Source organism: Cervus elaphus, chromosome 15 (assembly GCF_910594005.1).
Source record: "Cervus elaphus chromosome 15, mCerEla1.1, whole genome shotgun sequence".
NCBI classification, from domain to species: Eukaryota; Metazoa; Chordata; class Mammalia; order Artiodactyla; family Cervidae; genus Cervus; species Cervus elaphus.
In genome coordinates this window covers 52,968,946-52,996,257 of record NC_057829.1, presented here as the reverse complement: position 1 = coordinate 52,996,257, position 27,312 = coordinate 52,968,946, and the positions used below count along the sequence as shown (strand labels likewise).

General features: G+C 36.4%; 1 protein-coding gene across 2 annotated transcripts in view; it reads right to left on the bottom strand.

The window, feature by feature from the left end:
• Positions 1-27,312, bottom strand: part of PTEN (phosphatase and tensin homolog) — a 99,529-nt gene that overhangs the window by 33,430 nt on the left and 38,787 nt on the right. For both annotated transcript variants that reach the window (XM_043926808.1, XM_043926807.1), the window contains exon 3: positions 2,957-3,001. In XM_043926808.1, the coding sequence (XP_043782743.1) occupies positions 2,957-3,001 (45 nt within the window). The remainder of the gene's footprint in view (positions 1-2,956; positions 3,002-27,312) is intronic.

Sequence of the window (27,312 nt, the reverse complement as noted above, 5' to 3'; positions counted from 1 at the left end):
TCTTCAACAGAGCTATCCCTATCTTACAAAAGAAAACTTAATAGATAAAAATTAGTAACAGCTAAAGGTTTACCACAAAAAGATGGAGAGTTGTATGTTAAAGAGAATATATGATGAAATAGTCAACCTTTTAAAAATTAGTATCTGAGGAACATTTAACTTCCTCAAAGGCAAGAACTATATTATCTCTTTATACCCTATCTTACCCCTCCTCACCTTACCCGCCTCAGAAGATAGATTACAGAGGAACATACAAAGATGAAATACACACACTTGCACAAAATGAATTGATTAATGTACTAATTCACCAAGTATATCTGAATTTGGTTAACGATTTGAGTCTAATTCTGTCCTTTCTTAAAATAACCTTACTGAATGTCTAATAATATAGAAATATAAACAGACAGTCAATTATTAGAAAGTCCATGTTAAGAACTCATCTTCATCCACATATGTCATAGTTGCCATAAAAAAATTTAATATACTATTGAATACAGGTATGTTAAGTGCAAGTATTTTAAGATCTTTCCACTTACAAATGGTTTTAAAGACATATATCACATGTTATTAATATCCTAAAAATAAAAGAAACAAAATAGAAACATCTGCTACTTATCAGACCCACTTACCCAGAGCCAGAAATATAAACAGGGATAGGTAAAGAAGATTGAAAAATGATGTCAGAAATCAAAACATGCTATAACTTGGTAGTTCTAGAAACTTCTGAAGTAAAATTTGGGGAGGTTAAAACAAACAAACAAAAAAACCAGAAAGGGAATATTGGTATCAACAATGGATGGTCTGCTAACATATGTACCTGTGTGACCTTGTTCAACTCACTTAACTTCTCTAGGCCTCAGATTCCCCATCTGCAAAATGAGAAGGTTGAACTAAATGATCTCTTTCAGGTACTTTCCAATTCTATGATTCCATTAAATGGATGGGGGAATAAGGGAGTTAAAATATGTGCACCAAAAGCTACTCTCAACTAATAATGAGACAATTCATTAACTTGAGAGTCCAATGTTTGGATATACAAACAGGCAATCAAGTTTCCAGGCTAGATCCCAATGCCAACTTTAACCAAATAACACAAGTGACCCACAATACTGACAGTACAAACCTAAGTTCTAAATTCTGGAAGCAGGAAGCCACTGCATACAGGAATGAAAAGTATTTCCTTTCTTTTCTTTGGATATAATGTTAAACCCTTCCTTCTGGGGCTCTAGATGCTCAATCCTCAGAGTCTAAATCCAAAATGACTCATTTAGTGAACTCTAGCTTTTGACAGTTCATGACCTCTTTTTTTTTTTAAACTTAAATTCTAAATCCGTTTATTCAAAACCTACAAAACTCTGTGACTTATTTCCCTCCACATAAAAACCTCTGGCACCTGCAACAAAAGTTGTTGCAGAAGAGGTTAATCCAGAAAAGAGAAAGATATATGCACAGATCATTTGTAAACTGGGACCCACCTAAACTAAATTTCTACAGCACCTGTTACTTTCTTTCATTTTATTATTTTAATACCACTGCACCCTCCACACACCATAATCTGACCATAATGGACCAAATCTAGCATAATTACTGCCATATTCCTAGACAGTATTACACCAGCAAGCTTCTCACATGCCATTTTCTAGGCCTACAATACCATTTTCCCTCCTCCTAAGCCTGATCAACCTTCATGATTCTTTTCACCTCAGCTCAAGCATTCTGTTCTTTATGAAATCTTCCCCATAACAGGCAATCACTATTTTGACTGTTGTCCATATAGCTCTCTTCTATACAAGAGTACCTCTTCTGTAATACTTTGTCTACTTTTCACATTAGACTAATTACTTGAGGGCTGGAACAACATCTTATTCACCTCTGCACTAGCTAACGTTTTAGAATGTCCAACATGTAACAGGCACTCAGTAAATGTCTGCTTCTTTGTGGATCTGAGGAAATCATTTTACAACTAAGAGAAACAACACCCACGCCTATGTCACTCTCAGATCTTCTTAAGTCTTATCAGAGCACAAAGATCACTAAATTAAAGATAAAAAAGCAACATGCCATAAGCCAATAAGGCACAGAGATGCTTTAATTTTTTTGGTGAATATTTGAAAGCCCACTCTAGAAAAGAATATTCTTCTTACATCTGATAAACTCTACAGAAATTAAAATAGTGGAGAGTATATATAACTTGGTATTAAAATTTTTTCCAATGCACAATTTATACATATCACACAGGAAAAATAAAAGCCATGTAGAAACATACCACATTTTATATATCATTTTTAGAATTAGAAAATGGTCAATATTTAGGGAAGAAAAAATGGTCAAGGGCAAAAATGGTAAGATATTAATATTTTCCTCACATTTTTCTTTCCTTCTTTTCCTTCTTTTCCACATTTCTACTCACAAAAGTCAAAAGAAAAAAGGAAAAGTTAAAGATAAGGTCAGCTAGCTGAATCAAGAGGCAATCCTTACACCCCTGCCTCAAACAAGAAGAACCAGCCATTTTAACAATTTTAGGTAACTTATTTATCTTATATTACAGTTAGACAATATACTAATAACTTTTTCAGTCAATTGACCTAGAGACACAGAACAAAATTATATTAGAAGCATCCCTCCATAGAAGATGGCATTGACGCTTTAATAGAAGCTCTGTGTGAATTACACTTCCAGTTACCACATGGTTATGGGCGCAAAGACGGGCTAGATGCCAAGTCATTTAAAGCAGATCAAGCAACATGAATCTGTGCTGACACTGTTTTACCTCATCACTATACTTTCTAAATGACCTAACAATGCTCTCAATCAAGACTTCTTGAACTAATTGTAATAGGAATACAATTGTTAAATTTTATCTTTAACTCTACTTCACTCTAACAAGGAAACAACTTTCACTCAATAGTTATTTTAGAAGATATTTGCAAGCATACAAACAAGAAAACATACTTACAGATTGTATATCTTGTAATGGTTTTTATGCTTTGAATCCAAAAACCTTAAAACAAAACAAACAAACAAAAAGCCACCATTAACAAAAATGAGCTAACATTTGAAATTACATTAATACTATGAGAGAAACCAAAGACAGATTCTATTTTTGCTAATCTCAAATGTAATTTAAGAAAAATAAATAAACTCCAGTAAATATTCCCTCCATGGGTTTAAGCTAGTAAGCAGCTCCTTCTTATATAATTATTACATTACACAGATTTATACAATCTGAAGTAAAGCCATAGCTTTTCATAAAATGAATATTTTCATAATCTCTCTTTAGCCTAACATAATGAAGTTGTGTTAAGAAATAACTTCTTTAAAAAGCATTATTAGCATTTAGCTCAAGTTACCTAGCTTATTCATTTTCTTGAGTCACATGCAATCTAGTAATCTTAAAAATAATCCTGGTAATTCAGTCATCATTTCTTTCAAACTAAAAACATTTGATATTTGAAAGATGCAAGTAATAAGTACTAGTTTTGTACAGTGTATTAGACATTTTCACATACATATCCTTATTTGATGCTCACAAAGATCTGAGAGGTAGAGCTTATTCACATTTTACAGATGAAGGAAGCAGGTAAAAGAAATTATAGGACTTGACCGAGGTCATACAGCTACTATGTCAAAAACCAACACCAAAGACCTCACTCTCAACAACTAGTTATGAAACTAAATAACAATTACAGCCAACACTTTATATGCCAGGCACTATTTTAGATACTTTATGCATATAAACTTATCAAATCCTGTGAGGTAAGTAACAGAGGGATTAGAAATTTGTAAGGCTGAGGAAATAGAATAAATAGAAGAACAAATGGAAAACAGAAGAGACGACTTTAAAAGACCTAAAATCTAGGAGATGCAACATATGCATAGGTATCCCAGAGAAAAAAATCCATGAAATAATTCAAGAAAAAGACCACAAACTGAAGATCATGAATTTCCAAACTGAAACGGTATAATGAGTATTAAAAAAAAAAACAAAAAACTAAAACAGACCCAAATAAAGGCATACATATTTTAGCGAAGTTTCGGAATATTGAAGAGATAAACCTAAGATCCTAGAAACTGCCTCAATCAGGTTTCATTAAAAAAAAAATCTGGAATCAGAATAACTTCATTCTTTTAAATGGCAACACCAGCAGCTAGAAAACAATTAGACAAAACTTTCTGGCTTTACATTATTCCTAGTCTAGAATTCCATAGCTAGATACACTATAAAACAAGTGTGAATCTAATAAAGGCATTTTTAAATAAGCAAATGCTCAAATAATTTTGATTTCCACATATTCTCTTGCTCAGGAAATTATGAGAAAATTACAAGAAAATGTGTTCTACCAGGACAAGGGTGGGATACCTATGAAAAAAGATGACAAGTTCCAGAAACTGAAGAATTCAACTCATGAGAAGAAAACAAAAAACAGAGAATCCCTGAATGAATCGTGAAGGAACAACTCAAGTAGTCAGTCATACAACAAGCTCAGAGAACAACTAAGCCAGTTTAGGGACGATCAGAAGGTTCCTGAAGAAGATGAAATTGATATAACGCCAAATGTCCTCAAACATTTCCAGACATTTAAACTCAGGGGTAAGTTCAGGGACAAATTAAAGTTAAGAATGCAGAGACTAAATAAGAGAGAGCAAGAGGAGGAGAAAGGGAGGAAGAAGGGAAAACAAAATGTGTAGAAAAAAACAGCTATAATATACTATATCGTTTATGTTGAGCTCAGTCGCTCAGTCGTGTCCAACTCTTTGTGACTCCATGGACTGCAGCACACCAGGCTTCCCTGTCCATCACCAACTCCCAGAGTCCACCCAAACTCATGTCCATTGAGCCGGTGATGCCATCCAACCATCTCATCCGCTGTTCTCCCCTTCTCCTCCTGCCCTCAATCCCTCCCAGCATCAGGGTCTTTTCCAATGAGTCAGCTCCTCACATCAGGTGGCCAAAAGACTGGAGTTTCAGCTTCAACAACAGTCCTTCCAATGAACACCCAGGACTGATCTCCTTCAGGATGGACTGGCTGGATCTCGTTGCAGTCCAAGGGACTCTCAAGAGTCTTCTCCAACACCAGTTCAAAAGCATCAATTCTTCAGTGCTTAGCTTTCTTTATAGTCCAACTCTCACATCCATACATGACCACTGGAAAAACCGTGACCTTGACTAGATGGACTTTTGTTGACAAAGTAATGTCTCTGCTTTTTAATATGCTATCTAGGTTGGTCATAGCTTTTCTTCCAAGGAGCAAGCGTCTTTTAATTTCATGGCTACAGTCACCATCTGCAGTGATTTTGGAGCTCCAAAAAATAAAGTCAGTCACTGTTTCCCCATCTATTTGCCATGAAGTGATGGGACCAGATGCCATGATCTTAGTTTTTTGAATGTTGAGCTTTAAGCAACTTCTTCACTCTCCTCTTTCACTTTCATCAAGAGGCTCTTCAGTTCTTCTTCACTTTCTGCCATAAGGGTGGTGTCATCTGCATATCTGGGGTTACTGATACATTTCCCGGCAATCTTGATTCCAGCCTGTGCTTCACCTAGCCCAGCGTTTCTCATGATGTACTGTGCATATAAGTTAAACAAACAGGGTGACAATATACAGTCTTGACATACTCCTTTTCCTATTTGGAACCAGTCTGTTGTTCCATGTCCAGTTCTAACTGTTGCTTCCTGACCTGCATACAGATTTCTCAAGACGCAGGTCAGGTGGTATGATATTTCCATCTCTTTCAGAATTTTCCACAGTTTGTTGTGATCCACACAGTCAAACACTTTAATATAGTCAATAAAGCAGAAACAGATGCTTTCTGGAACTCTCTTGCTTTTTTAATCACCCAACGGATGTTGGTAATTTGGTCTCTGGTTCCTCTACCTTTTCTAAAACCATCTTGAACATCTGCAAGTTTACGGTTCACGTATTGCTAAAGCCTGGCTTGGAGAATTTTGAGCACTGCTTTGTTAGTGTGTGAGATAAATGCAATTGTGCAGTAGTTTGAGCATTTCTGGCATTGCCTTTCTTTGGGACTGGAATGAAAACTGACCTTTTCCAGTCCTGTGGCCACTGCTGTGTTTTCCAAATATGCTGGCATAATGACTGCAGCACTTTCACAGCATCATCTTTCAGGATTTGAAATAGCTCAACTGGAATTCCATCACCTCCACTAGCTTTGTTCATAGTGATGCTTCCCATGGCCCACTTGACTTCATATTCCAGGATGTCTGGCTCTAGGTGAGTGATCACACCATCTTGATTATCTGGGTCGTGAATATCTTTTTTGTACAGTTCTTCCGTGTATTCTGGCCACCTCTTCTTAATATCTTCTGCTTCTGTTGGGTCCTTACCATTTTTGTCCTTTATTGAGCCTATCTTTGCATGAAATATTCCCTTGGTATCTCTAATTTTCTTGAAGAGATCTCTAGTCTTTCCAATTTTATTGTTTTCCTCTATTTCTTTGCACTGATCACTGAGGAAGGCTTTCTTATCTCTCCTTGCTATTCTTTGGAACTCTGCATGCAAATGGGTTTAACTATAAATGACATTTATCTAGTTATGACATAAAAACTCAATATTGATAAAATCAAAATTACAATATAACTACTGGAAGTATAGGAGAATGAAGACATGTGGCTGGATTGGGGGGGGGGGGGGGGCGGGGGGAAGAAGAGTCCATAAACTTGAATGTGAAAAAATATGTTTCACAGTCAATCAAGCAGTACTTAAAACTTTATCACTAACTGATGTCACATTATGGTTTTTGAAGATAACAAAATATTATTTACAATCAACACTGCATAATTAACATTAGACCTGTCAATAGATTTAAATGTGTTAATAACTATTATTATATATTTTAAAATATTTTATAACCACTTACAATCAAAACTAATAGGCATATTTATAATCCTATGAATTTAATTTTATCAATTTAAATCATTCTAAGAAACAGTACATAAACTTCAACAGTCTGTCTACAAGATACATGGCATAAGATTATGAACCCTTGCCATGGGGCAGTGGTTGTTAATTAACCCTATAGATCTGATTCTAGTACTTCATATGTAAATATTTAAGGTATGTGTAACTTTTCCTAATTCTTTTTTTTAACCCACTACTTCAACCAACCCAGGAAGCACTGATTCTGCTATGAAGACTTCTACTGAACTATAAATAATATTACAAGAAAAAGTGGTATGTTACAGACCCTTTCACTCCTGTCTCTTTTACCCTGTTTATCTTCTATATTCCTGGACCTTTCTCAATTTGTACTTTTGGATTTTTCTTTAAAATGAGGCAAAATTTACATGTAGTGAAATACATAGATCTCAGGTATACAATTCTATGAATTCTGTAACAACAATTCCAATCAAAATATAGGACACTTTTTCCATCCCAGAAAATTCCCTCATGCCCATTTGCAGCAAAGCCCCACCAAGCTCTCAGGTAGCTACTACTATTACCATATATTAGTTTGGCCTTGTTCTTTAATTTCTTTTCAATGCAATCATGAAGTATGCATTTTTTTTAACTGACTGCCTTCACTTATTTTTTTTTTAAATTTATCCATGGTGTAACATGTATCACTAGTTCATTCTTTTTATTCCAATTATTATTCTGTTGTATGAATATACCATCACTGACCCATTCTTCTTTGATGGATATTTGGGATTTTACAGTTTGGGGTTATTATGAACAAAGTGCATAAACATTCTTGAGCAAGTCTTTTTTGGGGACATATGCGTTCACTCCCTTGAGTAAATAATAGCTAGGAGTAGAACTGCTAGGTCACAGAGTAGATAGGGGTGGGTGGATACTATCTCTGTGAGAAACTACTGAACACCCTCCCAGAGTGGCTGTTCTAGTCCACATCCTACCACATTTTACGAGTTTCAGTTGCTCCACAGTCTGACCAACATTTGGCACTGTCGGGCTTTTTTTAAATTCTAGTCCTTCATTTGTTTATTAGTCATTTTTATACTTTCTTTTGTGAAATGTCTAAGTTACTGGCTCATTTTATCCCCCAACTGGATTGTCTTTTTCATTACTGATCTAAAGGAATCTTTTATATATTCTGGGTATGAGTCCTTTGTCAGATATTTGCTGCCGATGTACAACTTGCCTTTCCATTTCCAATGTGCTTTGATAATCAACAACTTTAAATTTTTATAAAATTCAATATATCATATTTTTCTTTTGTTTAGAACCTTGTAGTTTCTCTGAGAAATCTTTCCATACACAAAAAACAGTTCATAAAGATATTCTCTATTTTTTGTTCTAGAAGCTTTATACATACTTTTAGTCTCTTCTCAGTTTCTATTTTAATTTGGTTGGAAATATAGATAATGCTAAGGACAATTAGAGTATCTAAAACATGGACAAATTATTTCAAGGACAGTGATCATAAAATTTAATAAACAACAACTCATTGCTACCTGCTGTATCTTCCACCATGGGTTGCTTATGAGAGAAAATGAATAAGCAAAAAACAGTCTACAAAATACAATTTTCTCTCAGAAAGCCTACAATGTAAATGTGAGCAGAGGAGGGGAGGGGAGGTATTATGGAGGGTTAACATTTCATTTTTAGTTCATTCTGAGTTTGGTAACTTTATGGTTTGAATCCAAATACATAAACCTACACTATATTAATAGGAATGTACACATCCCATTGCCCAGCTCCAGGGAATACTATTCAAATGCGGTAGTCCTGTGTACACTTAAACTGGAACCCAAAGGAGTGACAGGACACATACCAAAATGATCACAGTGGTTACCCTGGGTTTTCAGGGAAAGATGGGCACTTTCATGACATACTTTCAACACTTCTACAATTCTGTTGTTAAAACATAAGCACATACTACTTTCAAAAGAAAAAAGTTTTCTGTCCTAATGTATTTCCCCAAAAAAGTAAGAATTGATGAAGTTATATCACACTGTTTTACCTCCAAAGAGAGGGCTTCATGAAAGTCTGCTGCTGCTGCTGCTGCTAAGTCGCTTCAGTCATGTCTGACTCTGTGTGACCCCATAGACGGCAGCCCACCAGGTTGCCCCGTCCCTGGGATTCTCCAGGCAAGAACACTGGAGTGGGTTGCCATGAAAGTCTAGGTTCTTGAAACAGTATTTTTTAGAGTTTACATAAAATTATTATTTTTAAATACTGCTTTTGAAGTGCAAAAAACAAGAATCAAAGTTTTTTTTATATGACAACAGTCCTCTTTGAGAAATAATTAGTTTTAATGAGATTCATGCAATCCCTATTTATAAAGACTCGTGAGGTTTTTCTTAATTGTATTTTCATTCATACTGAGCCTGTTCTGAGGATATTAAAAAAAAAAATTTACTAGCACACACTTGGTGCCAAATCACAAATCTGACATCAGTGAGAAATGATGTCAGCAAAACAGAAATGATTCATTAAAATGCTGGTAATGTGTTATTCCTTTAAACCCCTCCTAGAGGTTCCAGCCATGAAAATCTTTTTCTTCAATTTCATCAACACACTTTTTATGTTACTTCAGCTAGTTACTACTTTGTTTATAATGTATATTCAAAGATAACTGTTATCCTTTGTTAATGTTCAAGGATTATTTATTATGGGCACAACTGCTAAGAATTTCTGCTTCCCATTCTTTTATTTTTCTACATTCCATTCAGGAAGGACAAAGGCTTACTGAATAGTCTCATTTGATTCCTTATAACACACACTTAAAAATAAAACCACTAAAAAAAAAAATAAATAAAAAAAATAAAACCACTTCACTTCTAAAAAAGAAAAGTATCTATAAGGGTAAACTTTCATTAAGTTAAATATTCCACAAAATAATAATGATTGAGCTAGTAAAATGAAAATAGATTGGCGATGGCAAATAGGTTCCAAACTGGTGGTGGCTTATTGAAGTGCAATGATAAGGCTATTAAAACAATATCCAGGTTGGAGACTGAGAAAGAATATGATGATTGATGATCAATGTCTGCCATTAGTGAGGGAGAGAGAATAAAATAAAAATGTTCACTCTGCCATCTCTAGAGGACATCAATACAAACTTAAGGGTTGTTGTTATTCAGTCACTAAGTTGTGTCCAACTCTGCGACCCCACAGAATGCAGCACGCCAGGCTTCCCTGTCTTTCACTATCAACTTAGAAAAAGAAAATTTGAAGATTATAAATTATTATACAGTAGGCAAAGTTACTGTAACCAGATAAAAGTTTATAATGAATAAGCCTTAAAAAGCTTTGTTCTAAAAATATTTTTTTACACTGGCATTCAATATAAAGGGGCCATCTCTTAAAATTTCTCTTACAGGAGCATGTATATACTTTTGATCATTATAGAGTACTGGTATAGGAGTTTTTCTCTTGTAAATAACTGCAAAATTGGGGAAAATATATGAGGAACTAAACAAAGGCAGCAGAGACCTATGATCTTCAAGGAAAAAGAAACCTTACCTGCCTCGTGCAAAACCTGAAGTTTACCCTTAGAGATACTTTTCTTTTTTAGAACTAAAGTGATTTTATTTTTAAGTGTGTGTTATAAGGAATCAAATGAGATTATTTATTCAGTAAGCCTTTGTCCTTCCTGAATGGAATGTAGAAAAATAAAAGAATGAGAAGCAGAAATTCTTAGCGGTTGTGCCCATAATAAATAACCCTTGAACATTAAAAAAGGATAACAATTATCTTTGAATATACATTATAAACAAACTAGTCAAGAAGCAACAGTTAGACTAGGACATGGAACAATGGACTGGTTCAAAATTGGGAAAGAAGTACATCAAGGTTGTGTATTGTCACACTGCTTATTTAACTTCTATGTAGAGTACATCATGCGAAATGCCAGGCTAGATGCAGGCACAAGCTGGAATCAAGATCGCCAGGAGAAATATCAATAACTTCAGATATGCAGATGATACCACCAATGGCAGAGAGTGAAGAGAAATTAAAGAGCTCTTGATGAAGTTGAAAGAGAAGAGTAAAAAACTCAACATTCAAAACACTAAGATCATGGCACCTGGTTCCATCACTTCATGGCAAATAGATGGGGCAAAAATGAAAACACTGACAGACTATTTTCTTGAGGATGGTGACTACAGCCGTGAAATTAAAAGATGCTTGCTCCTTGGAAGAAAAACTATGACCAAACTAGACAGCATATTAAAAATCAGAGACATTACTTTGCCAACAAAGATCCATATAGTCAAAGCTATGGTTTTTCCAGCAGTCATGCATGGATTTGAGAGTTGGACCATAAAGAAGGTTGAGTACCAAAGAATTGATGATTTTTAACTGCAGTGTTGCAGAAGACTCTTGAGAGTCCCTTGGACTTCAAGGAGATCAAATCAGTCAATCCCAAAGAAAATCAACCCTGAATATTCACTGGAAGGACTGATGCTGAAACTGAAGCTCCAATACTTTGGCTACCTGATGCAAAGAGCTGACTCACTGAAAAAGACCCAGATGCTGGGAAAGATGGAAGGCAGGAGAAGGGGACAACAGAGGATGAGATGGTCGGGATCGCATCACCGACTCAATGGACATGAGTTTGAGCAAGCAACAGGAGATGGTGAAGGACAGGGAAGCCTGGTGTCTTGCAGTCCATGGGGTCGCAAATGGTCAGATCAACTAAGCGACTGAACAACAACCCCAAGCCTGCCTTGTTTTCAGCTTGAAGACTTTTTTGACAGAGCAGAAGGAAATGGAACAAAGGTTTCACTGAGGTAAACAGACAGAAATGGAGTTCTGGATGGTAAAGCAGCTAGAGTTTGTGGAACAGAATAGCAAAAAAGGAGGATGGACAGACGGAGGGACTTCGAAGTCTGTGTGGAAATTAACCTCAGGGCCTTGGCATGGGTCAGGCTGCATATCTGCAGGTTCTGAAAGCATAATGGAGATAACATCAGATAAAGCACAGTACTGGGAGAAAGAGTTCTGTCCAGCCAGAATGGAGAGACCTCAGGTATTCAGCTGAGACCCTAGAAAGTCACACCTGAGGAATAAGGACCATGACATGAAGCAAAAGACGAAACTGGACCTTAACAAAGAAAACCAAGCCTGATAATTTAAGGAGATTAGACATTAATTTAAATGCCTGCCAAAATGAAACTCAGCACACTTAAAGTAACAATTCAGACTTCCTACAACATATCACCCAAAACATTCATCATACAATTAACACTTATTAGACATGCAAAGCAGGAAAATATGATCTATTACCAAGAAGGGAAAAAAAAGCAGTCAACAGAAACCAATTCCAAGATGAACCAGATGTTGGAATTAGCAGACATGGACTTTGAAGCAGCTATTGCAAAAATATACAAGAATGTAAAAGAAAGGGATTACAGCTTAAGTGAAAAGATGAAAAATCTTAGCAAAGACATGAGAGACTATAAAAGACAGAAATTCTAGGTCTCAAAAGTACAGTATCTGAAAAGAAAAATCTATTTGCATGGTCCTAAGGAAGACTGAGGACTGCAGAAGATGTGGGAGATTGAGTTTTCTAATGGGGAATGACATATTCCCCATTCCACATGCTCCTCATAAACATAACCTTAATAATGGTCTCTTTAAGTGGTGGAGTCTACAGTCCATCCCCCTTGAACTTGGGCACACTTCTGTGATTACCTCAACCAACTGAGTACTGGCAGAAGTGAGATAAAGCTATTTCTAACACTAGGTCATAAAAAATGCCATATACTTCTACCCTGGACTCTGGATCTTCACTTTCAAGAAGCTGCCATGTTATGAGGAAGTTCAAAATAGCCTACATGGAAAGGCCTAGTGGTTCTGACCAATAGCCCAATTAAAGACCCAGATAACAGACAGCCTATACCAGACACATGAGTGAAAACACAAGTAGATGATTCAGCCCTCAATCTGCCAAAACTCATCTCCTATCACTGAGTTATCCCAACTAAGGCCCCAAATATTCTGGAGCAGAAACAAGCCATGCCTTGTCGAGATTTCTGACTCACTTAATCTGTGAGCATAACATAAATAAATGTTCTATGCTATTTATGTTTAGAGATGGTTTGCTACACATAGATATCAGCTGGAAAATAAAGATATGAATTTGATAACACATAGTAGTTAATTATTTAACTGGGAGAACAGAAGAAAGAAATTGAAAAACAAAAATTTAAAGACATCATGGTTAAAAATTTCCCACCCATGGTATACAGAACACTAACTTAGAGACACTACAAGCTCAATAAACTCCAAATAAGACAAATATAAAAAGAACTAAACTATGCCTATCATAATCAAAACCACTGAAAACCAAAGGGAAAAAACAAAAGGAGTCAAGAAAAAGATACATTATGTATCTAGGAGAATACCACCATGAATAATGGCTGACTTCTCATCAGATCTAATGAAGCATTCAAAAACAAAAACAAAGTCATCACAGAAGTCTATATCTAGCAAAATGCCTTTCAAAAACAATCAACAAATACAGAGTATTTGCCACCAGCAAACTTGTTCCTAGGCTGAAGGGAACTAATTCCAGATGAAAACTTTGACTCTAAAGAAAGAAACAAAAAGCATAAAAAACAGTAAATACAGAAGTAAGTATAAAAGGCCATCTTTTTCTCTTGATTTCACTGAAAGATAACTGCTTAAAGCAAATAAAATAACATTGTATTCTGGGGTTTACTACATATGTAGACATAAAATATATGACAAAAATCATACAAAAGAAATGGAGGAAAATAGAATTTTACTGTTGTAGGGCTCTTATATTTTAATGCTTACAATAACAACTCTAAAAGAACTGTAACAAGCTGTGTTCTATAATCCAAGAACAAACTCTAAATATATACAGATACACACACATACACACATACAGCTAAAAAAATAGAAGAATTTAAATGGAATACTTTAAAATATTCTATTAACCCCAAAGAGGACAGAAAAAAAGGAATGAGGGAGAATGAGACTGAAATAGGAATGAATGAACAACTAAACACAAATAGGACGGTTAGACTAAATGAAAACATATTATTCATCATATTAAATATAAATGGACTAAACACTCCAATTAAGAAAGCCAGTACAAAATGACAAAGGCAAGTTCAAAATTAATAAGAAAAGTTCAAAATTACTAATACCTGCTATACAAGTTGGCACACTCTACAAGCAATGAATACACTATGCAATGTTCAAAACCGAAGAAGCCAGATTACATAAATCAAATGCAAAACTAAATCTAGATGTAACTAACTCTAGAGGTTCTATACATTAACACCACGGTACTGAATTCACTCCAACAGAGGAGAAAGACTCTAGGTAGCAAGATAAGCTTTTACTGACTCTTAGAAGGCATCAGAAAATCAGTTATTATTTTGGTGAAGTTACTGGTGGTCCAGAGTCTGATCTTCTATCTTTCAAAATTAGACTTGATCATGTCAACATATTGAGTAGTGTTATTCCCCCCCAGGAAATTAGAACCTATATCGTTTGACTGATGTATAATTATTGTAATGATCATAATGGCAATATGTTAATTTATTTAAAAATCCAATTGCCATAAGAAATAAATTATTCATTTAAGATCGTATCTCACCATAAGGAGATCTGAAAAGTGTAATCAGAATGTTGCTGAATAAGGGTGAACTCAAACAAGAGAAGTTAGTTAAATGAAGCAATTTTTAATAGACTAAGATATTCTGATGTTTCCATCTCCACAAAAGGAATGGTTTTGCCAAAAATATCTGAAGTTCATTGGCTAAGGCTTCCTTTCTCTTGGCAGTGTTTTTCCTATATTTCAATAGCCAACCAATCTTTCTTTACACTGGAAGACTTTATGTAGATGAAGTAAACATATTCCACTGGATTAATCTTAAGTCTTACTTTAAGTCCTAAGAGTCCTTCTGTTTCTTAAAGGTGAACTAGTATACTTCTGCTCTGTGCCAGTATTTATAGATTAGAGCATTCTATCAATTGCAAGTGCTTGGACAACTGATAAAATATCATCCAAAACATATTTCTTGAAAACTTGCAAAGCTGTAGATACACTGGTAACAAAACTCCAAGTATGAACAATCACAAGCATTAATAACAATTGCTTCCAGCAGCTTGACAGAAACCCAGCAAACCCATTTTTAAAAAGGTGTCCTATTCAGAAAACAGTCTAAGGACACTAGACAATTCTTACTAATCCAGGGTAGGCTAAAAAGAAAAATAATTACTTTATATGCTACATTTTTCCATAGGTTAGTAACTATTTGGTAACGATATTTAAGTCATCTGCTGTATCCACGTTGAATCACTATTTGCCCTTACAACCCTAACATACCTACAGCTGCTACTGCTACTACTGAAACGTGAAACTGGATTGCTATTTTTCTTTTTAACACATAAATCATATCATGCTTAATCCCATTAACAAAGGTAAACTTCACACACTCTACTAGGTTGGTGCAAATGTAACTGCTGTTTCAGACTGTGAATTTTAAATCATTATAACTAGGCCCAAGCACATCTTTATTAATCAAAATAGGAACCATTATAATAAACACATTTTTGTCAATGAGAAGTAAGTTTGTTTATTCCTGTAGCATAAAAATCCCTGCTTCAGGAGTCAACAAACTCTCGGAGAACATTTTCTGCCTCCTGCTGGTTGTGGGAAGTGTTTTGCCTGCAAAAAGTTGAGATGCTTGAAGAAATGGTAGTTGGCTGGTGAGAGGTCAGGTGAATATGGTAGATGAGGCAAAACTTTGTGGTACACAGTTCATTCAACTTTTGAAGTGCTGGTTGTCTGATGTGTGGTTGGGTGCTATTGTGGAGGAAAATCGGGCCCTTTCTGTTGACCAACGGCAGCTGCCGGCAATGCAGTATTCAGTGCATCTTACTGATTTGCTGAGCATACTTCTCAGATGAAATGGTTTCACATGGCTTCAGAAAGCTATAGTGGATCAGACTGGCAACAGACCACCAGTGACCATGACTTTTATTTGGTGGAAATCGGTCTTTGGAGAAGTGCTTTGGAGCTTCTTTTCAGTTCAACCACTGAGCTAGTTGTTGCTGCCTGTCATATAAAATCCACTTGTTACAGAAAAGCTATAACAAACCTAGACAGCAAATTAAAAAGCAGAGACATCACTTTACTAACAAAGGTCCATCTAGTCAAAGCTATGGTTTTTCCAGCAGTCATGTACAGATGTGAGAGCTGGACCATGGAAAAGGCTGAGCGCCAAAGAACTGGTGCTTTCGAGTTGTGGTGTTGGAGAAGACTCTTGAGAGTCCCTCAGACAGCAAGGAGACCAAACCAGTCAAATCTAAAGGAAATCAACCCTGAATATTCATTGGGAGGCTTGATGCTGAAGCTGAAGCTCCAATACTTTGGCCACCTGACACAAAGAGTTGACTCACTGTAAAAGACCCTGATGCTGGGAAAGATGGAAGGCAGGAGGAGAAGGGGACAACAGAGGATGAGCTATTTGGATGGTGTCACTGATTCAATGGACTTGAGTTTGAGCAAACTCCGAGACAGTGAAGGATAGGGAAGCCTGGCATGCTACAGTACATGGGGTCGCAGAGCGTCAGACACGACTTAATGACTCAGTTCAGTTCAGTCAATCGGTTGTGCCCGACTCCTTGCGACCCCATGAACCACAGCATGCCACGCCTCCCTGTCCATCACCAACTCCCGGAGTCCACCCAAACCCATGTCCATGGAGTCGGTGATGCCATCCAACCATCCCATCCTCTGTCATCCCCTTCTCTTCCTGCCCTCAGTCTTTCCCAGCAACAGGGTCTTTTCCAGTGAGTCAGCTCTTCACATCAGGTGGCCAAAGGATTGGAGTTTCAGCTTCAGCATCAGTCCTTCCAATGAACACCCAGAATGATCTCCTTTAGGATGGACTGGTTGGATCTCCTTGCAGTCCAAGGGACTCTCAAGAGTCTTCTCCAACACCACAGTTCAAAAGCATCAATTCGTCAGTGCTCAGCTTTCTTTATAGTCCAACTCTCACATCCATACATGACCAACGGAAAAACCACAGCCTTGACTAGACAGACCTTTGTTGACAAAGTAATGTCTCTGCTTTTTAAAATGCTATCTAGGTTGGTCATAACTTTCAAGGAGTAAGCATCCTTTAATTTCATGGCTGCAATCACATTCTGCAGTGATTTTGGAGCCCAGAAAAATAAAGTCAGCCACTGTTTCCCCATCTATTTACCATGAAGAGATGGAACCGAATGCCATGATCTTAGTTTTCTGAATGTTAAGCTTTAAGCCAACTTTTTCACTCTCCTCTTTTACTTTCATCAAGAGGCTCTTTAGTTCTTCACTTTCTGCCATAAGGGAGATGTCACCTGCATATCTGAGGTTATTAATATTTCTCCTGGCAATCTTGATTCCAGCCCAGCGTTTCTCATGATGTACTCTGCATATAAGTTAAATAAGCAGGGTAGGAGAGGGTGGGATGATGTGAGAGAACAGCATCAAAACATGTATATTATCAAGTGTGAAACAGATCGCCAGTCCAGGTTGGATGCATGAGACAAGTGCTCGGGGCTAGTGCACTGGGATGACCCAGAGGGATGGGATGGGGAAGGAGGTGGGAGGGGGATTCAAGATGGGGAACACATGTAAATCCATGGCTGATTCATGTCAATGTATGGCAAAAACCACTACAATATTGTAAAGGAATTAGCCTCCAACTAATAAAAATAATTGGGGGAAAAAAATATATATAAAGCAAAAAAAAAAAAAAAAAGCAGGGTGGCAACATACAGCCTTGACATACCCCTTTTCCTATTTGGAACCAGTCTGTTGTTCCATGTCTAGTTCTAACTGTTGCTTCCTGACCTGCATACAGGTTTCTCAAGAGGCAGGTCAGGTGGTATGATATTTCCATCTCTTTCAGAATTTTCCAGTTTATTGTGATCCGCACAGTCAAAGGCTTTGGCATAGTCAATAAAGCAGAAATAGATGTTTTTCTGGAACTCTCTTGCTTTTTCAATGATCCAAAGGATGTTGGCAATTTGATCTCTGGCTCCTCTGCCTTTTCTAAAACCATCTTGAACATCTGCAAGTTCACAGCTCACGTATTGCTGAAGCCTGGCTTGGAGAATTTTAAGCATCACTTTACTAGCATGTGAGATGAGTGCAATTGTTTGAGCATTTGTGCAGTAGTCTGAGCATTCTTTGGCATTGCCTTTCTTTGGGATTGGAATGAAAACTGACCTTTTCCAGTCCTGTGGCCACTGCTGAGTTTTCCAAATTTGCTGGCATACTGAGTGCAGCACTTTCACAGCATCATCTTTCAGGATTTGAAATAGCTCAACTGGAATTCCATCACCTCCACTAGCTTTGTTAGTAGTGACGCTTCCTAAGGCCCACCTGACGTCACATTCCAGGATGTCTGGCTCTAGGTGAGTGATCACACCATTGTGATTATCTGGGTCATGAAGATTTTTTTTGTACAGTTTTTCTGTGTATTCTGGCCACCTCTTCTTAATATCTTCTGCTTCTCTTAGGTCCCTACTATTTCTGTCCTTAATAAAGGAGCCTATCTTTGCATGAAATGTTCCCTTGATATCTCTAATTTTCTTGAAGTGATCTCTAGTCTTTATAATTTTATTGTTTTCCTCTATTTCTTTGCATTGTTCACTGAGGAAGGCTTTCTTATCTCTCCTTGCTGTTCTTCGGAACTCTGCATTCAAATGGGAATATCTTTCCTTTTCTCCTTTGCTTTTCGCTTCCCTTCTATTCACAGCTATTTGTAAGGCCTGCTCAGACAGCCATTTTGCTTTTTTGCATTTCTTTTTCTTGGGGATGGTCCTGATTCCTATCTCCTGTACAATGTCACAAACCTCCATCCATAGTTCATCCAGCACTCTATCAGATTTAGTCCCTTAAATCTATTTCTCACTTCCACTGTACGGTCACAGGGATTTGATTTAGGTCATACCTGAATGGTCTAGTGGTTTTCTCCACTTTCTTCAATTTCAGTCTGAATTTGGCAATAAGAAGCTCATGATGAGCCACAGTCAGCTCCCAGTCTTGTTTTTGCTGACTATATAGAGCTTCTCCATCTTTGGCTGCAAAGAATATGATCAATCTGATTTCGGTGTCGACCATCTGGTGATGTCCATGTGTAGAGTCTTTTCTTGTGTTGTTGGAAGAGGGTGTTTGCTATGACCAGTGTGTTCTCTTGGCAGAACTCTATTAGCCTTTGCCCTGCTTCCAAGGCCAAATTTGCCTGTTACTCCAGGTGTTTCTCGACTTCCTACTTTTGCATTTCAGTCCCCTATAATGAAAAGGACATCTTTTTTGGGTGTTAGTTCTAGAAGATCTTGTAGGTCTTCATAGAATTGTTCGACTTCAGCTTGTTCAGACTTAACAACTAAACTACAACAAGTAAGTCATTAGCAAGAAAACATAAAGCAAAAATGTGCATTAAAATGATGTATAACATAATTACATTTATTTAACAATGTATTTCTAATAATGGCAAAGTTCAACAATGTAAAACCACAAATACTTTTACACCAACCTTACGGTCCTTAACTATTTTCTCCTAGTCATCTTCAGGTTGCCACAATCAAAATTAGTTATATATCTGATAGATGAATGGATAAGGAAGCTGTGGTACATATACACCATGGAATATTACTCAGCCGTTAAAAAGAATTCATTTGAATCAGTCCTAATGAGATGGATGAAACTGGAGCCCATTATACAGAGTGAAGTAAGCCAGAAAGATAAAGAACATTACAGCATACTGACACATATATATGGAATTTAGAAAGATGGTAACGATAACCCTATATGCAAAACAGAAAAAGAGACACAGAAGTACAGAACAGACTTTTGAACTCTGTGGGAGAAGGTGAGGGTGGGATGTTTCAAAAGAACAGTATCTATACTATCTATGGTGAAACAGATCACCAGCCCAGGTGGGATGCATGAGACAAGTGCTCAGGCCTGGTGCACTGGGAAGACCCAGAGGAATCGGGTGGAGAGGGAGGTGGGAGGGGGGATCGGGATGGGGAATACGTGTAACTCTATGGCTGATTCATATCAATGTATGACAAAACCCACTGAAATGTTGTGAAGTAATTATCCTCCAACTAATAAAAATAAATAAAGAAAGAAAGAAAAGAAAAAAAAAATTAGTTATACATCTGATAAAAGAAAGTATCTTGTTGAAAATGTACTTTTTAACTCTTGCCTTCACAGTAGTACTTTCTCCTACATTCTATCAAGTTAAATAGAAAGGCAAAAATAAGTTTTATATTAAATTCAGGTGAAAAATAGTAATCTCCAGAACTAAAGGAAATCTATTCTATCTAAAGAGGTATAAGATTCGAAGGAAAAGAGGTTTCTGGGGCTTACCGGGTGGTTCAGACAGTAAAGAACCTGCCTGTGATGCAGGAGATCCAGGTTCAATCCCTGGGTCAGGAAGATCCCCTGGAGAAGGGAATGGCAACCCACTCCAGTATTGTTGCCTAGAGAATTCCATGGACAGAGGAGCCTGACAGGCTACAGTCCATGGGGTCACAAAGAGTTTTACGTGACTGAATGACTAACACCTTAGGGTTCTATCTATAACCCATTTTAAGTTAATTTTTGTGCACAGGCATACCTCAGAGGTGTTTTGAGTTCGGCTCCCTGGTGGCTCAGACGGTAAAGAATCTGCCTGGAATGCAGGGGACCCGGGTTCAATCCCTGGCTTAAGAAGATTCCCTGGGGAAGGGAACGGCAACCCACTCCAGTGTTCTTGCCTGGTGAAGTCCATGTACAGAGGAGCCTGGTAGGCTACAGTCCATGGGGTCGCAAGGAGTCGGACACAACTGTGCAACTAACAGACACACTAAACTATGGCAATAAAATGGCTATAGCAACAAAGCAAATCACATGAAATTTCTGGCTTCCCAGTGCATATAAAAGTTATGTTTACACTATACAATAGTCTATTAAGTGTGTTAGGGCATTATATGTCTAAAGAAATAATGTACATACCTTAACTTAAAAATACCTTATTGCTAGAAAATGCTAACCGTCACCTGACAATGAATAGCTGCCATAAACCTTCAATTTGTTTAAAAAAAAAATGCAGTATCTGTGAAGTGCAATAAAGTGAAGCACAATAAAATGAGGTATGCCTATGGTGTAAAAAGGTTCATTTTATTTTTATACTGACTTACAGTTGCTTCTGTAATGTTCTGTTAACAAGAGTATCCCTTCCCCAGTGAATTATCTCGGTACCTTTGTCAATAAACAATATGTTTGTTTTTCTGCAATCTCTATTCTGCTCTACTGATCTATAAACACATGAGCCAGCCATTCCACTCACAGATAGCCAACAGAAATGAAAACACACATCCACAAAAATCTTGTACGTGAATACTTACGGCAGGTTTGTTCATAATAGACCCAAACTGAAAATAAATGCCCACCACAGGTAAATGGATAAATTGTATCATATCTATAAAATGGAATATCACTTAGCAATAAAAAGAACCAAGTTACTAATAAAAGCAACAGTGATGAATTTCAAAAATACCACGCTAAAAGAAAGAAGCCAGACCCAAAAGGGTACATATTACATGACTGCTTTTATGTAAAATTCTAGAACAGGCAAAACTTATCTACAGAGATACACTTACAGACTGACTGCAGGGCAGCTCCAGAAGCAGGGCTGGGGACTGATTTCAGAGGGGCATTAAGAGATTTTTTTATGGTAATAGAAATGTTCTAAATCTTGATTGTGGTAATGTTTTTACATGGGTGTATATATGTTAAAACTCAGTGAACTGTACACTTAAAATAGGTAAATAAGAGAATCAATTTCATGCAAATAAGAGAATCAATTTCATGCAAATTATACCTTTAAAAAGTTGGTTTTTAAGAGTATATGATTATAATCATCAACTTGTAAAATGCAACTCACCTCAAAAAAATCTTCAATTTACTTTGATTAACAGCAGAAACAGCAACAGAAGGAGCACATCATATTCAGGAATTAGAACTTTTTAGAATGAAATGCAAAATGGCACCATCTACAATAGTACTGTCCAACAGAACTTTCCACAATGATGGAAATGTTCTATATCTGTACTATCCAACCCAGTAGACACTAGCCACATGTGGCTACTGAACACTTGAAATGTGACTGTTGCAAATGAAAATGAATGAGTAAATTTATTTTTAATTACTGTAAACTTAATAAATAGCTACATGTAGCTAGTGGCTATCATATTGGTTAGCACAACTCTAAAAGATGTTATCAGTGAAAAAAATCCAATGGAACATACTATGCGTGCTTCTTTAAAGTATATTCTTGGGATAGAGCATAAAATTGAAACAAGAACGATACATTAATAACTAGGGACTTCACAACTGTCAAAATACCTGCTGAAAACAATATTTTCAAGTACATGCAATTTTCTAACAAATTTTTGATATGCTTGATTTTCTTTTATCAGTAGACTAATAAAGAAGGGAACTATAATTTTTGATGTATTTCTAACCAAGAATGAGGAACAAGTTTGAGTGGAAATGCCAGGAAACAGGGAGAAAGTATTCATATAATTTTAGAATTCACGTCAGACAAGGAAGGAAATACTGGCATAGTTAGATATGATACAGATCAGTAAAACGGATTTCAAAAGCTTCATTTAAATAACAGGCTATGAATTCATAACTCAATATCTAAAAGGAAAGACCACAGAGAGGTTTTAAAAACTAAACTTCTGTATGAACAATTACAAATGACCCTAGTTTAAAAAAGACAAAAGAGGAAAAACAAAAATTATTTAAGGCCAATAAATACAGCTACAGAGAATTTACCCAGATTAGATTAAAAAAACATATATCTCCAGAAAAAAAGGGGGGAAATATTTACAGATGAATATAAAACAGTAGCATATATAAAAGAAAATAAAAATGGTAAAGACAAAAGAAAAGGCTTGGAGTGCAAAGCAATGTTTAAACCCAAAAGAACAATAAATAAGACAGAATTCCACAAGTTAGCTAGCTATATAATGCTAGAGGCAGAAAAAAAGCAGGAACTCCTAAATTTCCTTTTCACTTCTATTTTCTCTGTCCAAGAAAATATTGCTCTGAATCAATAACTCAAGAGTGATGAATGCATGATATTTTCCAGATTAAAAGTTTTATTTGCAATTTAAACAAGGCTATTTCTTAAAGAACATTTCTTAACAAATGGCTATGAACAAAAATCTTTTTATATTCCATGATTATACATATTAGTAAAGCAGAGAGCAATCAATAATTCAAGACAGAGATAAACCACCAAGCTTCTTATCACTGCTTTATCTGAATCTTATAAAATTCAAATGGCAAGAGTGGCATAGCATTATAAAAACTGTCTGAAAAAATAGTACCACTAATTTCCAAAGAGTTCATAAAAATCATTAATAATCACAGCAAGGTCAGCACACACAAACAAACCAAGGAAAAATATGTAAACCAATAAAGATCACCAAATTGCTTAAACTCACACAGAAATGCAATCAAAAATCACAACAAACTGCAAAAAGTTTTAAGCTTGGTAATATTTATTTCACCAAGACTGTGAAGACATCTTGAGGGGGAAGACGCATATATGTTGGTGAGAATATAAAATGATAGCTTTTTTGAGTTTAAACCATGGACTCACTGCAAAGAAATGTACCTTAAGGATATAAGTACTTGCAAAAGGACACCAAGACAAATGTGTGAAATTTCTGTTTAGAGCACTGTTTTCAATAGTAATAACTGGAAGCACCCTAAAATATGTATCTGAGTGAGCTATTTATTATGGTATGATCATACAATGGAAGACAGAGAATCAATTTCATCTCCACACCAATATGGAAAATTCCAAAGTATGTTAAATGCAAAAAGAATATGCAGTATGTTCTCATTTGTATTTCTTAAAGGGTGAGTATAACATGAAAACAATTTTTTAAAGAATATATGAAACTTTTAATTGTAGGTATCTTTGGGAAGAGAGTCTGAGAATGTGACGTGTAAAACAGGAGAAATTTGTAAGGGATATTTGCCATCTCTAGGCTGTTTACCAGTCAAAACTATTCCAATCTGGAGAGAATTTCAAGAAATAAACAAATACTCCCTTCCCCATCTTTCTCACATCACATGTGCAAGGTCTAAGATCAATTAGGTCCTCATGTTTTGGACACTGAATCCCAGGTAGTAAGAACAAGGTGCAGATGAGTCAAGGAATTATTCAGAGATCTCCAGCGGAGCTGAAAGTTTATGAACTCAGTCATCAATATTTAGTCATGGTGGCAGTACCTGGGACAGCAAATACCTAAGCAGCAATGTCCTCAGCTGGGGATGCTTTTCTTTATAACCTCTTGACTATGATCTGCTTCTCTTAGCTTCTGACAGTCTTCAAAGCCTGGTTCTCTGTGAGCTAATATTTTCTTTTAGAATTCTCTTCTAATTAAGTTAATAAGAGTTACTTTTTGTCATGTGCAATCAAGAACCCTGACTTCTTTTATTTTCCTATAGTTTTTTTTATAAGTGAGGGTTGGTGAAATCATACTTTTTTTGTGTGTTCCCTTTAATACGTGAACTTTACTGTAATTTCTTATCTAGCACTGTGGGCAACAGTGAGACAAGCAGGAGAATAAACAATCTATTTAAAAGAAAATATCACAGCATTTTTTTTCAAGGAGCAGGGTAAGTTCTCTCAAAGAACTTGAATATTACTTAGGGAAACATTCAGCATGACTGCCCCTCCCACTTCCTCCTCTCTCCTCCCAAGGATTTCATGCCCACAATTGGCTCACTGCCTTCTAAGTTTGATACAATGGCAAGGCGGAAAAAAGCAAGAAAACAGCACTTTCCAAAGGGAAATGGGAAAATTTAACTGTGGATACTTGGAAAGTTGAGACTGAGAACTTGAACGAGAGCACAGAGTAGTACTCTCAAAACTTAAAAATACTAGAATTCAAATCTTCTAATTTCTTACCTTATTTCAAATAATTTCAGATATATATAAAAATCTGAATTAGTTGTGAGAATAAACACTGTCTTATTAAGTCTTTACTTTCCTCATTCCATGCAATAGTCCTAAATAAGCTTCCAACATGCAAAAATGTTGTATTTTACTGGCATAATCTGTCTGGTGTAACTATTTTAGAACTCTGGAGTCTATTCAAAAGTTTGCAGTTTTCAGGAGAGAAGGCCTGGACAGTAAATCACAATTAATTTCAATTTCAACTCCTAGTGTGGTAGTAGTTAGCCACCCACCGTCCCCTCCCAGCAGGCAGCCACACATGTATTCCTAGAGCAGTCTGATGCAGCTTGTGGGAGTCCGTCCTCCAAATAATAGAGATCTGTGTCTTGATCCTTGACGGCTGCTTCTGATTATGATTATGAATGTGCAGACACAAGGAGGCTGCCATTGCTGCAATCCCCAACAACAGAGATGGCTTCCAGGGAATTTAAAGATCCATAGCCTATTTTCTTTTCCCTTTTCTTCTTCCAGGAGCCAGGCATTTAAGAAGTATGACACCCATGCTTAGGATGAATGTAAGTCTTTCTGTGTGAACATTAGTCTTCAACTTCTTTGGGTAAACAGCCAAAGGGGTGTACTGCTTGATTATAGAAATTAGGTGTAGCTTTGTAAGAAACCACAATCTTCCCAAAGTAGCTACATCATACTGTGTGCTGTGGATTTTTCATACACTGCCATACTGAATAGGAACAGAGTTTCTGTGTGCTACATGCTGGATAATTCTGCCTGTGTAACATTCTGGAAAAGCTGAAACTGTGGAGGCCATAAAAACATCAGTGGTTGCCAGAGGCTGGGGACAGAGATGGATGAACAGGCAAAACAGAGACCACTTTTAGGGCAGTGAAACTACTCGGTATGATGCTATAGTAACGGATGTGTACTTACATAATTTCCACAAATCCACAGGCTGCACAATACCAAGAGTGAGCCATAACATAAACTATAGACTCTGCATAATGATGAGTGAATGTTGGTTCATCAATTTAACAAATGTGCCACTCTGGTTGAGGACACTGATAGTGAGGAAGCTATGCACACAGAGTAGGGGGTATACAGGAAATCTCTGTACTTTCCGCTCAATACAGCTGTGAACATGGCTCTTAAGAAAAACCCACTCCACAGCTAATATGACATGCTAAGATAAAAGACCAAGTTTTTTCTTCTGAAGTAAATGACAAGGCAGGAGGCCTACTTTTGCCACTTCTATTCAAACAAAGTACTGAATTCAAACAAAGTATTGAATGTTCAAGCCAGAGTAATTAAGCAAGAAGGAAAAACGCATTCAAATCGGAAAGAAGTACAATTACTTGTTTTCAGATGACATGATCCTATACAAAGAAAATTCTTAAGATGCCACAAACACACATACAAAAAAAAACCTGTCAGAATAAATAAATTCAGCAAAGTAGCAGCATACAAAATTAACATGCAAAAATCAGATGCATTTATATACAATAATAAACAATCCATAAAGGGAAATTAAAAAAAAACAATGCTATTTATGATAGCATCAAAAAGGATAAAATACCTAGTAATTATCTTAACCAAGGAGGTGAAATACTTGTACATAGAAAGCTAAAAAATACTGCTAAAGAAAATCAAAGACCTAAATAAATAGAAAGATATCCCATATTCCTGGATTAGAAGACTTTGTATTATTAAGGTTTCAACATCATACTATGCAATTCCTATCAAAATTGCAACAACTTTTTGTATGAATAAAAACTTCCATCCTAAAACTCAGGGACTCTCACAGGACCCAAGTAGCCAAATTAACCTTGAAACAGAAGAGCAATGTTGTAGGACTCAATTCCCAATTTTAAAAGGTACTTTGTATAATGTTACAATTGGCAACTCCCTCCAGTATTCTTGCCTGGAGAAGTCCATGGACAGAGGAGCCTGGTGAGCTTACAGTCCATGGGGTTGCAGAAGAGTCGGACACAACTGAGCACACATGCAACAATGCATGGCACTGGCACAAAGACAGACATGTACCAATGGAATAGACTGGAGGGCTCAAAAATAAAACTTTGCATATACGGTCAATGTGCTAAAACCATTCATTCAATAGGGAGAGGAGAGTCTTTTCAACAAATGGTGATGGGAAAGGAAAGCTGGATATCCACTTGCCAAAACACTAAGTTGGACCTTTATCTTTTATCATATACAAAAAATAACTCAAAATGGATAAAAGACTACACCAAAGACACAAAACTATAAAACTCTTAAAGGGAAAGACAGGAAAAATTCATGACACTGAATTTAGCAATGATTTCTTGGATTCAACACCAAAGATACAGGCAACAAAAAAAAGG